Here is a 15,189-nt window from a genome sequence, read left to right as displayed (position 1 = left end):
GACGTGGGACTCGATCCCGGGTCTCCAGGATCGCGCCCTGGGCCAAAGGCAGGCGCTAAACCGCTGCGCCACCCAGGGATCCCCAGCAGATGCTTTATTGACAGAGCCACCCAAGCGGCCCCTACAAGAGATTTCTTCTATCAGCATTTGGAGAATTGAGACCTCATGGACACTGGGATCTTGAGTTTAGCTTGACTTAGGTGGGGCTGCTTCCTTCCTGAAAACCTTGTCCTGGTGGGAGATGTGAGAAATATAGGGATTCATAATTATCCTTTCTGTGAGGACAGGACTCAGAGACCACGAGGATAAGTTTCCTCCATCTTCTCAGACCCCAGTAGATATGAAATAGTACTGATTCTTTCTATTGATGCAAATTACTTCTCATTTTTGTCTCTTACCTTATGAGGCAATAAAATTGATATAAATCATTGAACGTAAGTCAGATTAAGTGATAAGTTATTTTGACTTTCAACTCTAAACTCTGACACTTAACAGGGTAAGCCACAAGGTTAACTGCAGGACAGTTGAAAGTTGAACATGTGAGTTGACAGGCCTATGACACTGAGACCTTTCAACTTATATATGTCCATCAATCCAAAATGATTCCTAATAGCCAGAAAACCTGAAAACAATCAATATAGCCATCCACAGGTAGATGGATAAGCAAAACGTGATCATTCGTACAATGGAATTCTACTAAACAATAAAAAGGAATGAGCAACTGATAAAACAGCATAGATGGATTCTAAAAACATTATCTTGACTGAGAGAAACCTTGCACAAGAGTGAATATGGTATGATTCCATTTATGAGACTTTTTTAGAATATACAAAACTAATCTCTGGTGCTTAAAGAAAGTCAGAGCAATGGTTGCCTCAGATAGTTAGAGGCAGGGATTTACTGGGAAAGGATAGGAGGGAACTTTCTGGATGGTGGCCATGTTATTTATCTTGATCGGGGTTTGGGTGGCACTGCTTTATTATTGGAATTCATCAAGTGGTAACTGAAGATGCGTATGTGTGTTTCATTATATATAAATTAATCTCAAGAGGGAAAAACACCAAATATTGAACAACCATTAATGACACACATGTGGATGTATCTGGGAAGAAGTGAAGTGACATCTGCAACTCACTTGTTTTAAAATTTAAATTCAATTCATTACCACATAGTGTATCATTGGTTTCAGAGGTCAAGTTCAATGATTCATCAGTCTTATATAATACCCAGTGCTCATTACATCATGTGCCCTCCTTAATGTAAAAATGAGATGGCCAGACAGATGGATGAAGGGATAGATATGGAATCAACCAATTGTAGCAAAACGTTAATCGTAGACCCTGGGTGTTGGGTATATGGATGTTCACTGTGGAATTCCTTCTGCTTTTCTCTTTTTGAAAACGATTTCATGTTAAAGAGAAACAAGTCAACCAACTGCAAACGAGCCTCCCCTGGGGGGCAACTTGTGTCTGGAATTCTGAGCCCCCTCTTGGCCGAGTTGCTATCATTGCCAGGTTCAGGGCTGTATCTTCTGCCCCTATTCTTCCCCTCTGCCATCTTTATAGTCTACGTGATCCTTTTTTTTTTTTTAAGTTTTTATTTAGTTATTCATGAAAGGCAGAGACAGAGGCAGAGAGAGAAGCAGGCTCCATGCAGGGAGCCTGATCAGGACCCAGGAGCCTGGGATCAGGACCTGAGCTGAAGACAAATGCTCAACCACTGAGCCACCCAGGTGCCCCTAATCTAGGTGTTTCTTTGAACCACCCCAGGACACCTCCTTAAGCCAATTTTTATCATCAAGCCTGCCTCCGGGCCATCTGTCCTGCCTATCCTTCTAGCGGTGTTGTACATAACTTACAAAGGTATAATTGTTCCACTGAAAATATCGGGACTGTGAGATTTCTCTGGAAGCTGCCTATGATCACTCTTGATTGTGTGAAGAGCGATATGGAGACTTAGAGCCTGACAAATTGGCAAACATTACTCCCACCCCCCTCCTTCGTTGCCCTCTGCCCTGAACTCTATTGAATTTGTAATGACACGATCTTTCACCTCCCCAAATTGTATTGTAAAACCAGAAAACATACATTCTCTAGAATTGACATTCCCATCCCATGACCTCATTTGGCCAGGGGTTCAGCTCCGATAGGCCTTGAGGTTCTCATCCCCCTGCGTGGGCTGAGCTGACACCGCACGACCCGTGACCTTCCCACCAGTGCAATCTCTAGCACATGGACATTACACAGAATGCCAAGTATAGGTCAAAAGAGGCTGCCAGGAAAACATTAAAAAAAAAAAAAAGCTTCCTTCTTCTCCAGGCTTGTCAGCTTGAAAACAGAATGCTGCATTTGATATTTTTCCATTGCCGTCTTAAACCTTTTGTGCAGGGAGATGAGGCATAAATAAGTAAACACGTAAGTAAATCTTTATTTGGAGGCAGGGAATTGGAAGTTAACCCCTACCTTAACGTGTAAAGTTGTTTCCATCGAGCGATGTAGTTGAGATGGAGGACGTTAATTTATTTGATCTAATCTGCACCAAAGTCGCTAGAAGAGGAAGCCGATGGCCCCCATCTCAGTTTCCACAGTAATCAGGAGGCATCTGTGCTGGCAGTTAAGATGTGGCCCGGAGAACCTCTCATTCCGAGGGTCAGAGGTGGCCTCGTGAGCAGAGGCAGGTTCGGGCAAGGAGGGCAAATGCATTTGCAGTAAGATCGGAGAACAGACGGGAGCCCTGCTGCCGCAGCCGGGCCGATGCGTATGCGTTCCTTCCACGAGTATTTGCTGGGCACCTACGATGTGCCCGGTGGGCTCCTCGGGCTCGGGTCCTTGTGCATGGTCCACTATGTGGCTCTGCCATGGCCGTGCAGTTGGCAGTTCTCCCAGTGCTCCCAGGCTTCCCCACGTCGGGTTGCAGTTTGTTCTGTTCATCCTAGCAGTTTTTTCACCTCCGTTGCCTCACTGGGTGAGTTAGCAGGCCCCTCACGGTTGGTTAATTGCAGATGTTCTGTGACTGCAACCAGAGCATAGAAATGGCCCAAGTGACAGACCATGGAAGGTGGCAAGAACAGCAGCTGCGGGCTCAGGCTCCTGCCAGTTGGCAGCTGCTAACTCTCCCTTGAAAAGCCAGGCAGGACCTGACGGTGCCAATCCAAGAGATGCCAGGCTCTGGAAAGACATGAACTTTCTTTGTTGCGACCTTGGATTTTGAATAACTACCCACAGTTGGCCAGTCAGCTGACATCTCCATGCCCAGGAGTTGCTGGCTTACTCAGGTGGTGGGCGGTGTCTGTTATGCCCAGTCGCTTGGGTCAAACGCCTCAAGCTGACTTGTTGATAGCAGTTTGTTGGCAGGGGGTGGGAGTCTGTGGCCCTGTGACCAAGCCTGAACTCTACTAATGGCCAGACTCCTCAGGTGAGAACTTTTCTCCTCCTTCTTACTTTCCTATCTCCTCTTTCTGTGTCTCTACTCCAGACTTTCCTGCAAAAGCCAGTCGACGGTGAGGCAAATGGCAACCATGAGCCGGCTGCAGATTACAGCCAGAGTAGTGCTTGACATTCTTTCTTGGATGCCCAGCTGCCCTGCACGCCAATTTCATGTGCTTGAATGAAGTTTTATAAAATCTGGTGCCCTTTCCTTTCCCTGAGTTTATTAAGTCTAAGGATGCATAAGCATCGGTGTGCATTTGTGTGTGTTCTAGTGTGTGTATATGGGTTTGGATGAGGAATAACTTCAAGGTTGTGTGAAAAAGAAGGGTAGATCTGCATAAAATAATAGTCACCATGAAACATCAGAAGCCCCGAGGGTGGAAGGATGCTATTTGTATCAGTTGGCTTTTGGTATGTAACAAATCAACCCCAAATTTAGTGGCTTAAAGCAGCAATCATTTTTCTGCTTACGATTTTGTGGCTTCTGCTTTGAGTTGGTTCAGCTGGGACTGAATGGTCTAAGATAGTCTCATTTAAATGTCTGGAGCTTCAGAGGGGATGGCTGAGACAGAATTGCTCAAGCCTCTCCGTCCATGTGGTCTCTCATTTTCCAGTGGGCTATCCTGGGCTTCTTCTCATGACAAGGGAAGTATTCCCAGCAGTAAGAAAGAGCAAACCTCAATATGCAAGTATTTCTTAAGGCTTTGCTTGCATCATATTTGCCAATATCCCACTGGCCAAAGCAAGTCAAGGGACCAAGCTTGGAATTCAGTGGGTGGATAAAAGGACTCAATTTCTTGATGGGAGAAGCTGCAAAGAATTCATGGTCATTTCTCAATAACCTATCGCACTGTGGATGATGACATGGGGAACCAAGCCCAGGTTTTAGAGATGGAAGACAGAGTCAAATCATAGCTCATCTTAATAGCTAAGTGACCTTAGGTAATCAGCTACCTCTTCTGAATCTCAGTTTTCTCATCTGAGCATGAGGAAAATAAGCACACCTACCTCACTGGATGAGATGAGATCTTTCATTGACTCATTTTTTACAATAAGCACATGCTAAGCCTATGTGCCAGGCCCAGGCTATGCCAGGCATGGGATATGTAGTAAATGTCATGGTCTCACCCTCATAACGATGCCAATACAATGGATCTTATTTGTAAAAATATCTTGAAAACTACAAGTCATGGTATACATTGTCAGTAGAGTGTCACGCTCTGGCGATTAGTCTTCCTTTCCCCCCTTTCTTCCTTCATGACATTTCTTCTGCCATCACTCCTGGTACACTGTGGAACCAGAAAGGCCCACCTTGCCTCAGCAGGCAGTAGCTCAATATTATAAGGTCATGGACAGGGTGTAGACTGGCTCCACACTGCTACTATAAGTTGATTCATCCATCATTATTATGTAGGGGAGGTGACCAGTTTGTTGAGCTTGACTGGGGAAAGCACCATAGATCATCGAAAGTTGAGAAGACACCAGGCATGATGTAGTCGGTTTGTTCATTTAATAGGTGAGGAAACTGAGGCCTCAAGAGGCAACATGACTTATGCAAGGTCACACAGCTAATTGGTGCTCATATCCAGATTCCTAAAGACGTTGATTCCAGTGGTTTTCTACTTGTGTCTGTGTCTCCCTCTTATACTTCTGGCCTCTTTTCTTTTCCAAATCACCACACATGCATGTGTGCACACACACGTGTATGTGCGCAAACACACACACAGAGGCTTTTTAAAAGTTATTTTATTTTATTTATTTTAGAGAGAAAGAAAGAGAGTGAGTGTGACTGGGGAGGGGGAGGGGGAGATCAGCAGATTCCATGCTCATTGGGAAGCCTGACTCAGGTTCAATCCCGTGACCCTGAGATCATGACCTGAGATGAAATCAAGAGTCAGATGCTCAACCGACTGTGCCACCCAGGCACCCACACACAGGCTTTTAGTAGAAAGGGATAATGAATGGAATCTGCTCTCTTCATCTTCCACATGAGTGAGAATAATAACGTTCATTTACCTCTCCACATCTGAACAACATAAAAGAAGTAAAACTAATATTAGTTGACCAAAATTTAAATATGATTTGGCTTAGAATTTGTGAATTACTTCCATCCACTCTTCACTATAAGAGGAGGAGGGTGAGGGCATCGAGCCAGCTATCTAAATGATTGATTATGTTAAAGCTATGGCAACCAAGGAAGGTCCAGATAGGTTGAGTGAGTTGTGTGAGGTCACAGGGTAGTCCTAGTGGTCCAGAGTAGACCCAGGACTGTGTTTTCTCCACATCATGGGTTCAGTTGAGGATAGCTGGCCACTTACTGCACATCAGTTGCTTCTATATATTATGAGGGGGGTATCTGGTAGCCAAAATGAACAAAAATTTGCTTAAGAATTGTATCCAAGATCTATAAAGAACTTATTAAACTCAACAGCAAAGAAGCAAACAATCCAATCATGAAATGAGCAAAATATATGAACAGAAATTTCACCAAAAAAGACATAGACATGGCCAACACGCACATGAGAAAATGCTCTGCATCACTTGCCATCAGGGAAATACAAATCAAAACCACAATGAGATCCCACCTCACACCAGTGAGAATGGTGAAAATTAGTAAGACAGGAAACCACAAGTGTTGGAGAGGATGCGGAGAAAGGGGAACATTCCTCTTGCACTGTTGGTGGGCATGTGAACTGGTACAGCCACTCTGGAAAACTGTGTGGAGGTTCCTCAAAGAGTTAAAAATAGAGCTGCCCTGAGACCCAGCAATTGCACTACTGAGGATTTACCCCAAAGATACAGATGCAGTGAAACGGCAGGACACCTGCACCCCAATGTTTATAGCAGCAATGTCCACAATAGCCAAGCTGTGGAAGGAGCCTCGGTGTCCATCGACAGATGAATGGATAAAGAAGCTGTGGTCTATGTATACAATGGAATATTCCTCAGCCATCAGAAAGGAGGAATACCCAACATTTGCTCCAACGTGGATGAAACTGGAGGGTATTAAGCTGAGTGAAGTAAGTCAATCAGAGGAGGACCATTATATGGTCTCATTCATTCGGGGAATATAAAAAAAATAGTGAAACGGAATAAAGAGGAAAGGAGAGAAAATGAGTGGGAAATATCAGAGAGGGTGACAGAACATGAGAGACTCCTAACTCTGGGAAATGAACAAGGGGTGGTGGAAGGAGAGGTGGGTGGGGAGTTGGAGTGACTGGATGATGGGTACTAAGGGGGACACTTGACGGGATGAGCACCGGGTGTTATGCTATATGTTGGCAAATCGAACTCCAATAAAAAATATACAAAAAAAGAGAGATTCGTATCAATTAGGTGAAATAATTCTGGAATGGGTATGTATGAACTGCAGTTGAAATCTACCTGGCTAAATTTAAATGACTCTAGACGTAATGGTATGTGTAAAGATAAACAGAAAAAGAAAAGTGTTTAGGGTCACCAAAAGCTCCTTTTTTTTTTTTTTGTTTTTATTGGCTACACACTCTGGATCTCTGTCCCTTCTTATCTAAACTTATCGTTGACATATATTTTGAGAAAAACCCTGGTTATTTTACAGAATTTTCATCAATAGTATGCAAAATAACTTAATGTACTAACTTTATGAGTTGCCCTCCAGAAAGAATAGGAGGAAACAATACACGGGAAAATAATTAAATTGACCCCGAGTCACCTGGAAGATAGAACTGCTCCTAAGTTCTTCTTCCAAAGTGAAGATGTTTGTACTTCAGTATTTGGTGATTTTTTTTTTTTGACCTAGCCAGAGATGGGGAGGGGATCTCTGACATCCATTTTTTTGGTAACAACTCAAACAAATTATTCATTCTGTTTTGAGATTTAGGCGCACGTAGCAAATTCCAGAGCACCCAGAACAATTTGAGTTGAAATTATAAACCTGAGCTAGAATTGTCTACGACCACCCTTCGTCACGATCAAGTTTGTGCTGAGTATTGACTATGTGTTCACAGTACTGAGTGTTTCACGTGGACTATTGTATTTAATCTTCATGACCGCCATACAGGCTATTCCCATATTATGCATATCTCTATCTTGCACGGGAAGAAACTGAGGCTAAGACAGGCTAATGACTTGTCTGACTATATGACAATGTGGGATATGAAGTAAAAAGGGGGCCAACTGATTTTGGAGTCTCATTCTTAACTGCTGTTGCTGTAGAGCCATGGGAGAGAGAAGTGGAAACTGATCAAACATTTTTATATACCAAATTCATAAGCTCTTCCCTTTGGGAGATAATGATTTTTTATTTTTTTACAATAGGAAGTTCTGGCCACCCTAACCTGACATTTTGCCTTTGGGAATGGCAGATACCACTTCTAGAACATAGAAAGGAAGAATTTAGTTCAGCAGGTACTTGCCTGACTTAGCACTGGGGGAGGCAACCATCTCTTGAAACAAAAGGCCACTGATGATGGGGGCTGAGTAAAACCTTGTTGCCACACTAATCCAGCCTTTCTCAGACTCTAATGTGTGAATATCCCCTGGGGGGGGTTATTAAAATGGGAGCTCTGAGTCAGTGGTCCTGGGTGGGGCCCAAGAGTCTGCATTTCTAGGAAGTTCCCAGGTGAGGCCAATGCTGCTGGTCAATGGGCCACACTGGGCATTAGTATACCTTGACATGCTTCAGTTAAAGTTTCTTCCTCTGCAAAGCAGAATTAATAATAACATTGGTTTCAAAGGACTGTAGTGTATTAATGCAGGTGAAATACTTAAAACAGGCTTGGCATATGGTAAGCACTCCATAAATGCTAGTTATCACTATCATTTTGCCCTACGCCCTCCCATTTGTCTTTCTGAATTTCATACCAGCTTATCCCCACAGGCCATATATTAACAGTAACTCAGATTTCAAACTGTATTATCCTTCCCCTTCCCCTCTAATATGGGGACATCACTGAAGCAGTGAATCAAGGCAGCCCTCCGACCTCTCCCCTCACTACAGCTCCTCCCCGTGTGTCCACAGGACTGGCCAACCTTAGAGTCCGAGTGGGTTTGGGGGTCAGTGACTTCCACCAAACAGGAGGGTTTTCATGCCATGCCTCCACCTAAGTCAGAGATCTGGGCACAGGGAGGAGGAAGATGATGAAGTCCTCCATGGAGATAGACACAGATTGGTTCAGAGTTAGCTCCTCCCTGCTCTCTGCCCATTTCTGCCCAACGTACTGGGACTTCTCTGGGAAATCGTGCCCCAGGAACCCCTTGCTTCCAGCTCAGAAAACTGCCTCCCCACTGGGGAGCTCTCAGAGCTATGGGGCATAAAAATGCCATGGGGTGCCAAGACAGGTCATTGGGGTGGAAGCAGAAAATAATGAAACTTATTTTAGTATATATTTCTTTACCTAAAAAAAATAAAGCAATCAATCAAACCAAAAATCTAATACATATACTGGCTTAAGTACATGTATATAATTTCTGTATAAGCCTACACCTAGTAGTGTATGGGCCTGAAGTATTTTACCAGGGCGCCTGGGTGGCTCAGTCGGTTGGGTGTCTGCCTTCGGCTCAGGTCATGATCCTGGGGTCCTGGGATAGAGCCCTGCATTGGACTCCTGGCTCAGTGGGGAGTTTGCTCTCCCTCTGCCCCTCCCCCTGCTCATGCTTTTTCTCTGTCTCTCTTAAATAAATAAATACATAAAAATCTTAAAAAAAATAAAAGGGATCCCTGGGTGGCTCAGTGGTTTAGCACCTGCCTTCGGCCCAGGGCGTGATCCTGGAGACCTGGGATAGAGTCCCACATCGGGCTCCCTGCATGGAGCCTGCTTCTCCCTCTGCCTGTGTCTCTGCCTCTCGCTCTCTCTGGGTGTCTCTCATGAATAAATAAATAAAATCTTTTTTAAAAAAGTAAAGCGTTTTGCCATCCAAACAGTTTAGAGATTGTGTCTAGAGATGACCAGGTCCGCCCTTTCATGGATGAGAATAAAAAATCTCTCTGTGGTAGTGACAATTCTGGTGCTGACCAGCCTTTCATTGTCTTCCCAGGCATCCAGGAGGAACGTTTTGCCAGCTCCTTTGCATGGGTGAGGGGTCATGTAACTAGTTCTGGCCAGTACAATGTGGGGGAGGTAATCCACTTGGCTCCCAGGCTTGGCCCTTCTAATAACTTGTGAGGTCCTTCCCTTGCTCCCAGTCTTCTCCTGTCAGCTGGTAGGGTGCAGACAGTCCACCAGGGCTGCAGGGGAGGATGGAGCCAACAGTGGAAGGTGCCTGGGTCTGACCTAGGTGGGAGGAGTGCTCCCAGGAAAGCAGCCCACCTACAAACATCTGTGATGAACTTTTTAGAAGGCAGGAGAAAAGCATTCATTAGGGCACAGAAATGTCGGGGGGAGGGTTGTTGCTGTCATACATCCTAGCCCACCCTGGCCAAATCAGTTTTCTTCATAGCTCACCCTCCTCCCCCCACCTTCACTGCTCAGGCATTTCATTGGCCCCAGCCAAAGGCCTTCTGGATCCTGAACATTTAACATTTAACCACTTAGCATCTTCAGTGCCAGGGAGGTTGTAGGAGCACAGAGTCGAAGTCATGAGATCAAACTCTGAAGCCAGACTACCTGGGTTCAAATCCCAGCTCTGGCCCTTATTAACAGCATGATCTTTCGAGAAGGCATTTTGCCTCTTTCTCCCTTCATTTCCTCATCTCAGATAAGAGATAATATTCATGATTTTTATAGGGTTCTTGGAAGAATCAAATGAGAAAATCCTCGCCAAGCAAGTTAGTGTGCCTGACATAGAGTAAATACTTGATAAATGTTAGCTTTTGGTTATTTCTATTATTGCAACTGTGAGCTTCCCTTCTTTCTGCAATCACAAAGCCTTTCTCAAATTAAAAAGACAAATATAGATGCCCTCCTTCTGCCTGTGTCACTTTTGCCCCATTGACTCCCCCATCTCTCAGGCTCCAGGCAGGTGAGGAAGTGGAACCCGTCTGGCTGGAGTGTCCCCTTCAACCATCCCTGGCCCCTGATCCTGCAAGCCAGAGATCAGTAGGAAATTTCTGAAAGGCTTTCATTACTCCAGTCTCTTGTCTCCTGGCTAGATCGACAATATCATAATCAAGGCATAAAATCCCAACAGAGGCCTGACAGGAGGTTATCTTGCCTTTCTGTAGGGCTACAGGGAATTTAACGAGGCAGCCTCTGCCATTACTGGGTAGACTCATAGAAGAATTTTCTGTGCATTAAATGGAAAACTGCCTCCGTCTTAACCCAGAATATGCTTACCACTAGCCCAAGGCTTCTCAAACTGCAGCATGCACCACAGTCCCCTGGAGGGCTTTTTAAAGCATCACCAGGTCCCATCCTGATTTGGTGGGTCTGGGGTGGGACCCGAATAAGAGCATGTCTGACGAGTTCCCAGGCGATGCAGATGCTGCCAGTCTGTGGACCATACTTCTAGTAGCTTTAGATTAGTCCATTTGACAGTCTTTCAGATATTTAAAGACAGCAAGTAGGTCCCTCTTCGGCCGGCTTCTTTCCCCAGTTAACTCTTCTCCATGTTAAACACGTTAGGACCCCCACTTTTCCTTCCCAGGTCAGACTTTGTCCCTAGTCCAGAGTATCCAAAGATGGAAAATACCTAAACACTGTCCCCTGGGAGCTTACAGTTAGGTGGAAAATTGAAAAGGAATCCACTATAATGTGACCCCAGTAAATATTGACTCTGTGCCTGCTGTGTGTTGTAACAGGTCTCAAAGGCTGGTGATTCACTAGTGAGCAGGATGGCAGGGTCCCTACCTCCTAGAGCCCTCTTACCAGTGGGAGACTGAGCAGTGAACAGGACATTACAGCCCAGTGTTGTGAGAGCATGGAGAGGGAAAGCCATGTGGCTGAAATGTAGGGGGAGGCTTCCTGGGGGAACAGATGGCTAAAGGACACAGTGAAATAGGAATGACGCAGGTACAGGATGGGGCGGGTGATTCAGGCGGAGGGGAGGGACGCACCAGAGCCTGGTCCAATTCAAGACTGGTGAGAAGCACTGTGTGGTCAAAAAGAGGCTGCGCATAGGGCCCTGTGGGGTGAGGGTGGGCTGGAGCAAGGATGGCAAGAAGTGGGGTGAAGCAAGGAAAGACTGCTATTTCCTAGGTGAGAGAGGTGGAAAGAGGAAGAAGCAATATTCCCAGAGGAAGGCAGGCTGAAGATCTGTGGGTGATGGTTAGAGAAACGAATACTTCACTAAGGTTTGAAACAGAAATATATATAAATATATATATTTATATATATTTTTCATAGGAAGTGATCCAGAGGATCGGGAGAATCTGGTAGAAGGAAAGTAGGACATGAATGCCACATGCCAACAGACCTGGCTTTGAGTCCCATTTCTGACCCTGACTTTCTGCATGACCTTGGGCAAATTACTTCAATTCTCTGTATCTCAGGAACCTCCTGGATGAGAAGAAATCATAAAACCCAATTCACAGAACTGTCGGGAAAGGCAAATGTTCGGATGTGTAGCTCCCGGCACATAGTCGGCACTCAGGAAACCCATGTTTCTGTGCCAGGTACGTCCTTCCCTGGAAGCAAAAGAGAAAGTGGCTCCCAGAGGCCAGGAGGGCCAGCTTGAACAAGCAAAATCCCAAAGCTGAAGACGCATGGATGGCAGAGACTGTTTCCTGCTTTAAACTTCTGCCAAGCCGAGTGTGGAGCTGTTCTGTTGTTTGTGAGCTGACTTTGTGCCTTGGCTCAAAGAGGGCACTGGGCGGGCGATGGGAGAAGAAAGGCTGGCATTCAGAGGAATGATTTTTGATGGAGAAAGTGTCCTCCTTTGCAGAGCAAAGGGCAAAGCTAAGATTCACAATAGGAAGATAGCACCCTGAGCCTTGTACTCGGCAAGAATATAAAAGGATTTATTTCTATTGTTATCTTTCGCCAGTTCTGACTTAAAGATTGAGTATGGTACAATACATCATAGATTAGAAATAATCACGGGTGCATCATTTTGCAGTTTTAAATTACTTTCATTGACATCATTTATTCATTCAACAAACACGTATTGAGTGCCCAGATTGTGCCAGACACTGATCGTCTTGGGTGTCCACCCACAGTACTTTGACATTGACTCCCTTTCGGCATCTTCCTTGCCTTCTATTGATGTGAATAATCAGAAGTGATCCTAATTTCCTTTCCATTTCAGCCAGGCCTGGGGAAACTTCCATTTGCATTCCTTCCCCTTTGGTGATGCCTGAGTGGTTAGCTAGCTGTGGTTAGTCAATCCTGTTGGTTAATGAACTAAGCAAAGAGATTAAGGTCACAGTTTTGATCCCCAGGGGCTGATTTAGCTCTGCACCTGTGTACACCATCCTGCTCTCTCTACCTCCAACATATACGCTTCCTGTCACCTCAAGGCCTTTGTATATATTTTTTTTATTCTACCAGAAGGTATCTCACTCTGGCCCCCTAGTCACTGAGATTCAAGGTCATTTCCTCCACAAAGCCTTACTCGCCTCTCAGAGTTGATCAGATGCCTCAGGTTACATTCCCACTGTGCCCTGTACTTCCCTAGTGTGGCATTTATTTTTTATATTGATTAATGTCTGGCTCTTTGCACCAGTTAGGGTAGTGTTCAGCTGCAAGTAATAGAAAACTTGGCTGATGGTGGTTTAAAAACATGAGGGTTTATTTACCTCCCCCCAATAAGATAGGCTATCTAGTACCAGTCTAGTGGCTCACTAATGCCACACGGGACTCAGACTCCTTTTCTCTTCTTTCTCTGTCTACAGCAAGTATGGTTAATCCTCATGTTTACAAGATGACTGCTGCTACTCAGGCATAGTATCTGTATTCCAGACAGAAAGAAAGGAGAAGGAGAATAGTGAGTATCCATTGACTACTGTTTATGTCTCATGGGCAGAACTGGGTCCCATGGCAACTTCTAGCTGCAGAAGAGTCTAAAGGGTTAAGTTGTTGCTGTTGAGCTTTTACAACTTACAGAATAGAGGCAAACCAGAGAGGAAGAGTAAGCCAACCGAAGTGGACAGACCTATCTCTTGCCTTCTGCACTTTCTTACTGAGCTTCAAGAATGAGGAGGGCAAGGACCGTGTTTCCTTTGTTCACCATTGCAGGCCTACCTTATACAATATCTGTCACATTGGAGGCACCTGGTAAGCATTTTGTTAAATGTCAATAAATGAATCCTGGCAGAGCGAATCTCCCATTTTAGGTCTTAAGAGTGAACAGAAGAAGATAGATAGATCAATGCCATCTTGCTCCTACGGGTAAAAGAATTTAAAATAGACAACATCAGGGGCCCCACTAGCCTCTACATTGCCTTTGCATGAATTAGGAAGAGGCACCCACCCCTTCCTCAAGACACATTACTGCCATCTACTGGAAAATTATCTTACTAAAATGGTAAGTTTACCACATCTACAATGTAAGCGGTGCCTCCACAGACAGGGTGAGGCCATTTGCTGAACAACCCACATGGCCATGAGTGGCCATCTTGCAGGAAATGTAAGCAGTGAATCACCAGTAGGGTGGATGTGGTCCATGAAGAAGCCATCATACCTGTCACCCGAAGCAGAGGAGGGGAGCCTTCCTGGGGAACAGGGCTGTAGATTTTACCAGGGCTGATGGAAACGTGCCATATGTAAATACGTACTATTCTGAAGCATCAGGGATATGGTGAGAAGACCAGAAGGTGTGTTTGATTTCTGCTCTTCTTTGTCCACCTCTATAATATTGTGAGGACCACTTAATCCTTCTACGTTTCAGTTTCCTCATCTCTAAATTGGGGGCAAGCACTCCTGCCTCAAGAGATGTGTTTGCATATCCAGTGAGATAATGTACATGAAAGGGTCTGGGAATCTGCTCAGCATCAGAAAAATGTCAGCTATTGCTAGCATGCAGAGCTGACAGGAAGTAAATACTAGTGACTGACTGTTCAAATCTCATTTCTACCTCTCTTCAGACACATGACCTTGGGCATGTTACTTCATTTCTCTGGGGCTCGGTCTTCTCATCTGTAAAATTGGTATAATGTTATTAGAACCCACTGCCCAGGAAAGTTGTGAGGATGAAAATTAGTAATATGTGTTCCCTGAATGCCAGCTAACTAACGTTAAGCCTTGCTTTAGGCTCTGCATTTTGCATTTAGTATTTCATTGAAATTCCTAAATAAGTCACCTTTGACTTTTTGAAAACAACAACAAAAAGAAACGAAAGGGTTCCTAGGCCTTTTTGCAGAAAGAGCTGAGCCTGCGGGCATGGAATGATTCAGCACATTTCTACGACTCTGGATCTGTTGTGATGTCTCTGATGTGTGAAAAGGAAACCTCCTGTTCACAGACCTTCTCCGTCTCCATCCCATGCCACCCCTCTCACTCTTGGCCAAATCCGGATGCCGGCCCTCCTAGGTTGTAGCTGGGATTTCTCACTAAGTGGTTAGTGAGACTCATTTCATGGCCAGTTCATGATTTACAAAGCACAAAAGGAACTGAAGGGGGAGGGAAAGGCCAGCCAGGCAGACAGGGTGGGTCAGGCCAGCCAGGCAGAATTCTGGTTCCCATATGCTCTGGTTCTTCCCTCCATACACCTTCTCCCTGCGGCTCCTATGGGATGAGGCCCTGTGACCGCTGGGAAAATCCACGCAGACACTAGCACCCTGAGACAGAAGGGCAGAGCAAAGCAAGCCAGCAACAACGTTGCTAATTGGGCTGCTGTCTAATGGCTGATTCCCTTATATACAGCCTCCCAGAGCTGGGCTGGCCTGTGGAGTAACAATATTTCATCC

At 45.1% G+C, this 15,189-nt stretch overlaps 1 protein-coding gene across 2 annotated transcripts in view; it reads left to right on the top strand.

Moving 5' to 3' along the window:
- The window catches only part of LOC144307760 (uncharacterized), a 111,867-nt gene extending 98,317 nt beyond the window's left edge, over window positions 1–13,550 (top strand). The window contains exons 4-5 of one of the 2 annotated variants that reach the window (XM_077887738.1): window positions 11,836–11,958; window positions 13,177–13,550. In XM_077887738.1, coding sequence (XP_077743864.1) covers window positions 11,836–11,958; window positions 13,177–13,229 — 176 coding nt within the window. In that variant the 3' untranslated portion in view covers window positions 13,230–13,550. The remainder of the gene's footprint in view (window positions 1–11,835; window positions 11,959–13,176) is intronic. The other variant, XR_013374483.1, reaches the window with a different exon arrangement.
- The last annotated feature ends 1,639 nt before the right edge of the window (window positions 13,551–15,189 follow it).

Source organism: Canis aureus, chromosome X (assembly GCF_053574225.1).
Source record: "Canis aureus isolate CA01 chromosome X, VMU_Caureus_v.1.0, whole genome shotgun sequence".
In the NCBI taxonomy this organism is placed as follows: Eukaryota; Metazoa; Chordata; class Mammalia; order Carnivora; family Canidae; genus Canis; species Canis aureus.
The sequence above is the reverse complement of the archived record's forward strand: the minus strand, read 5'-3'. Positions and strand labels throughout refer to the sequence as shown.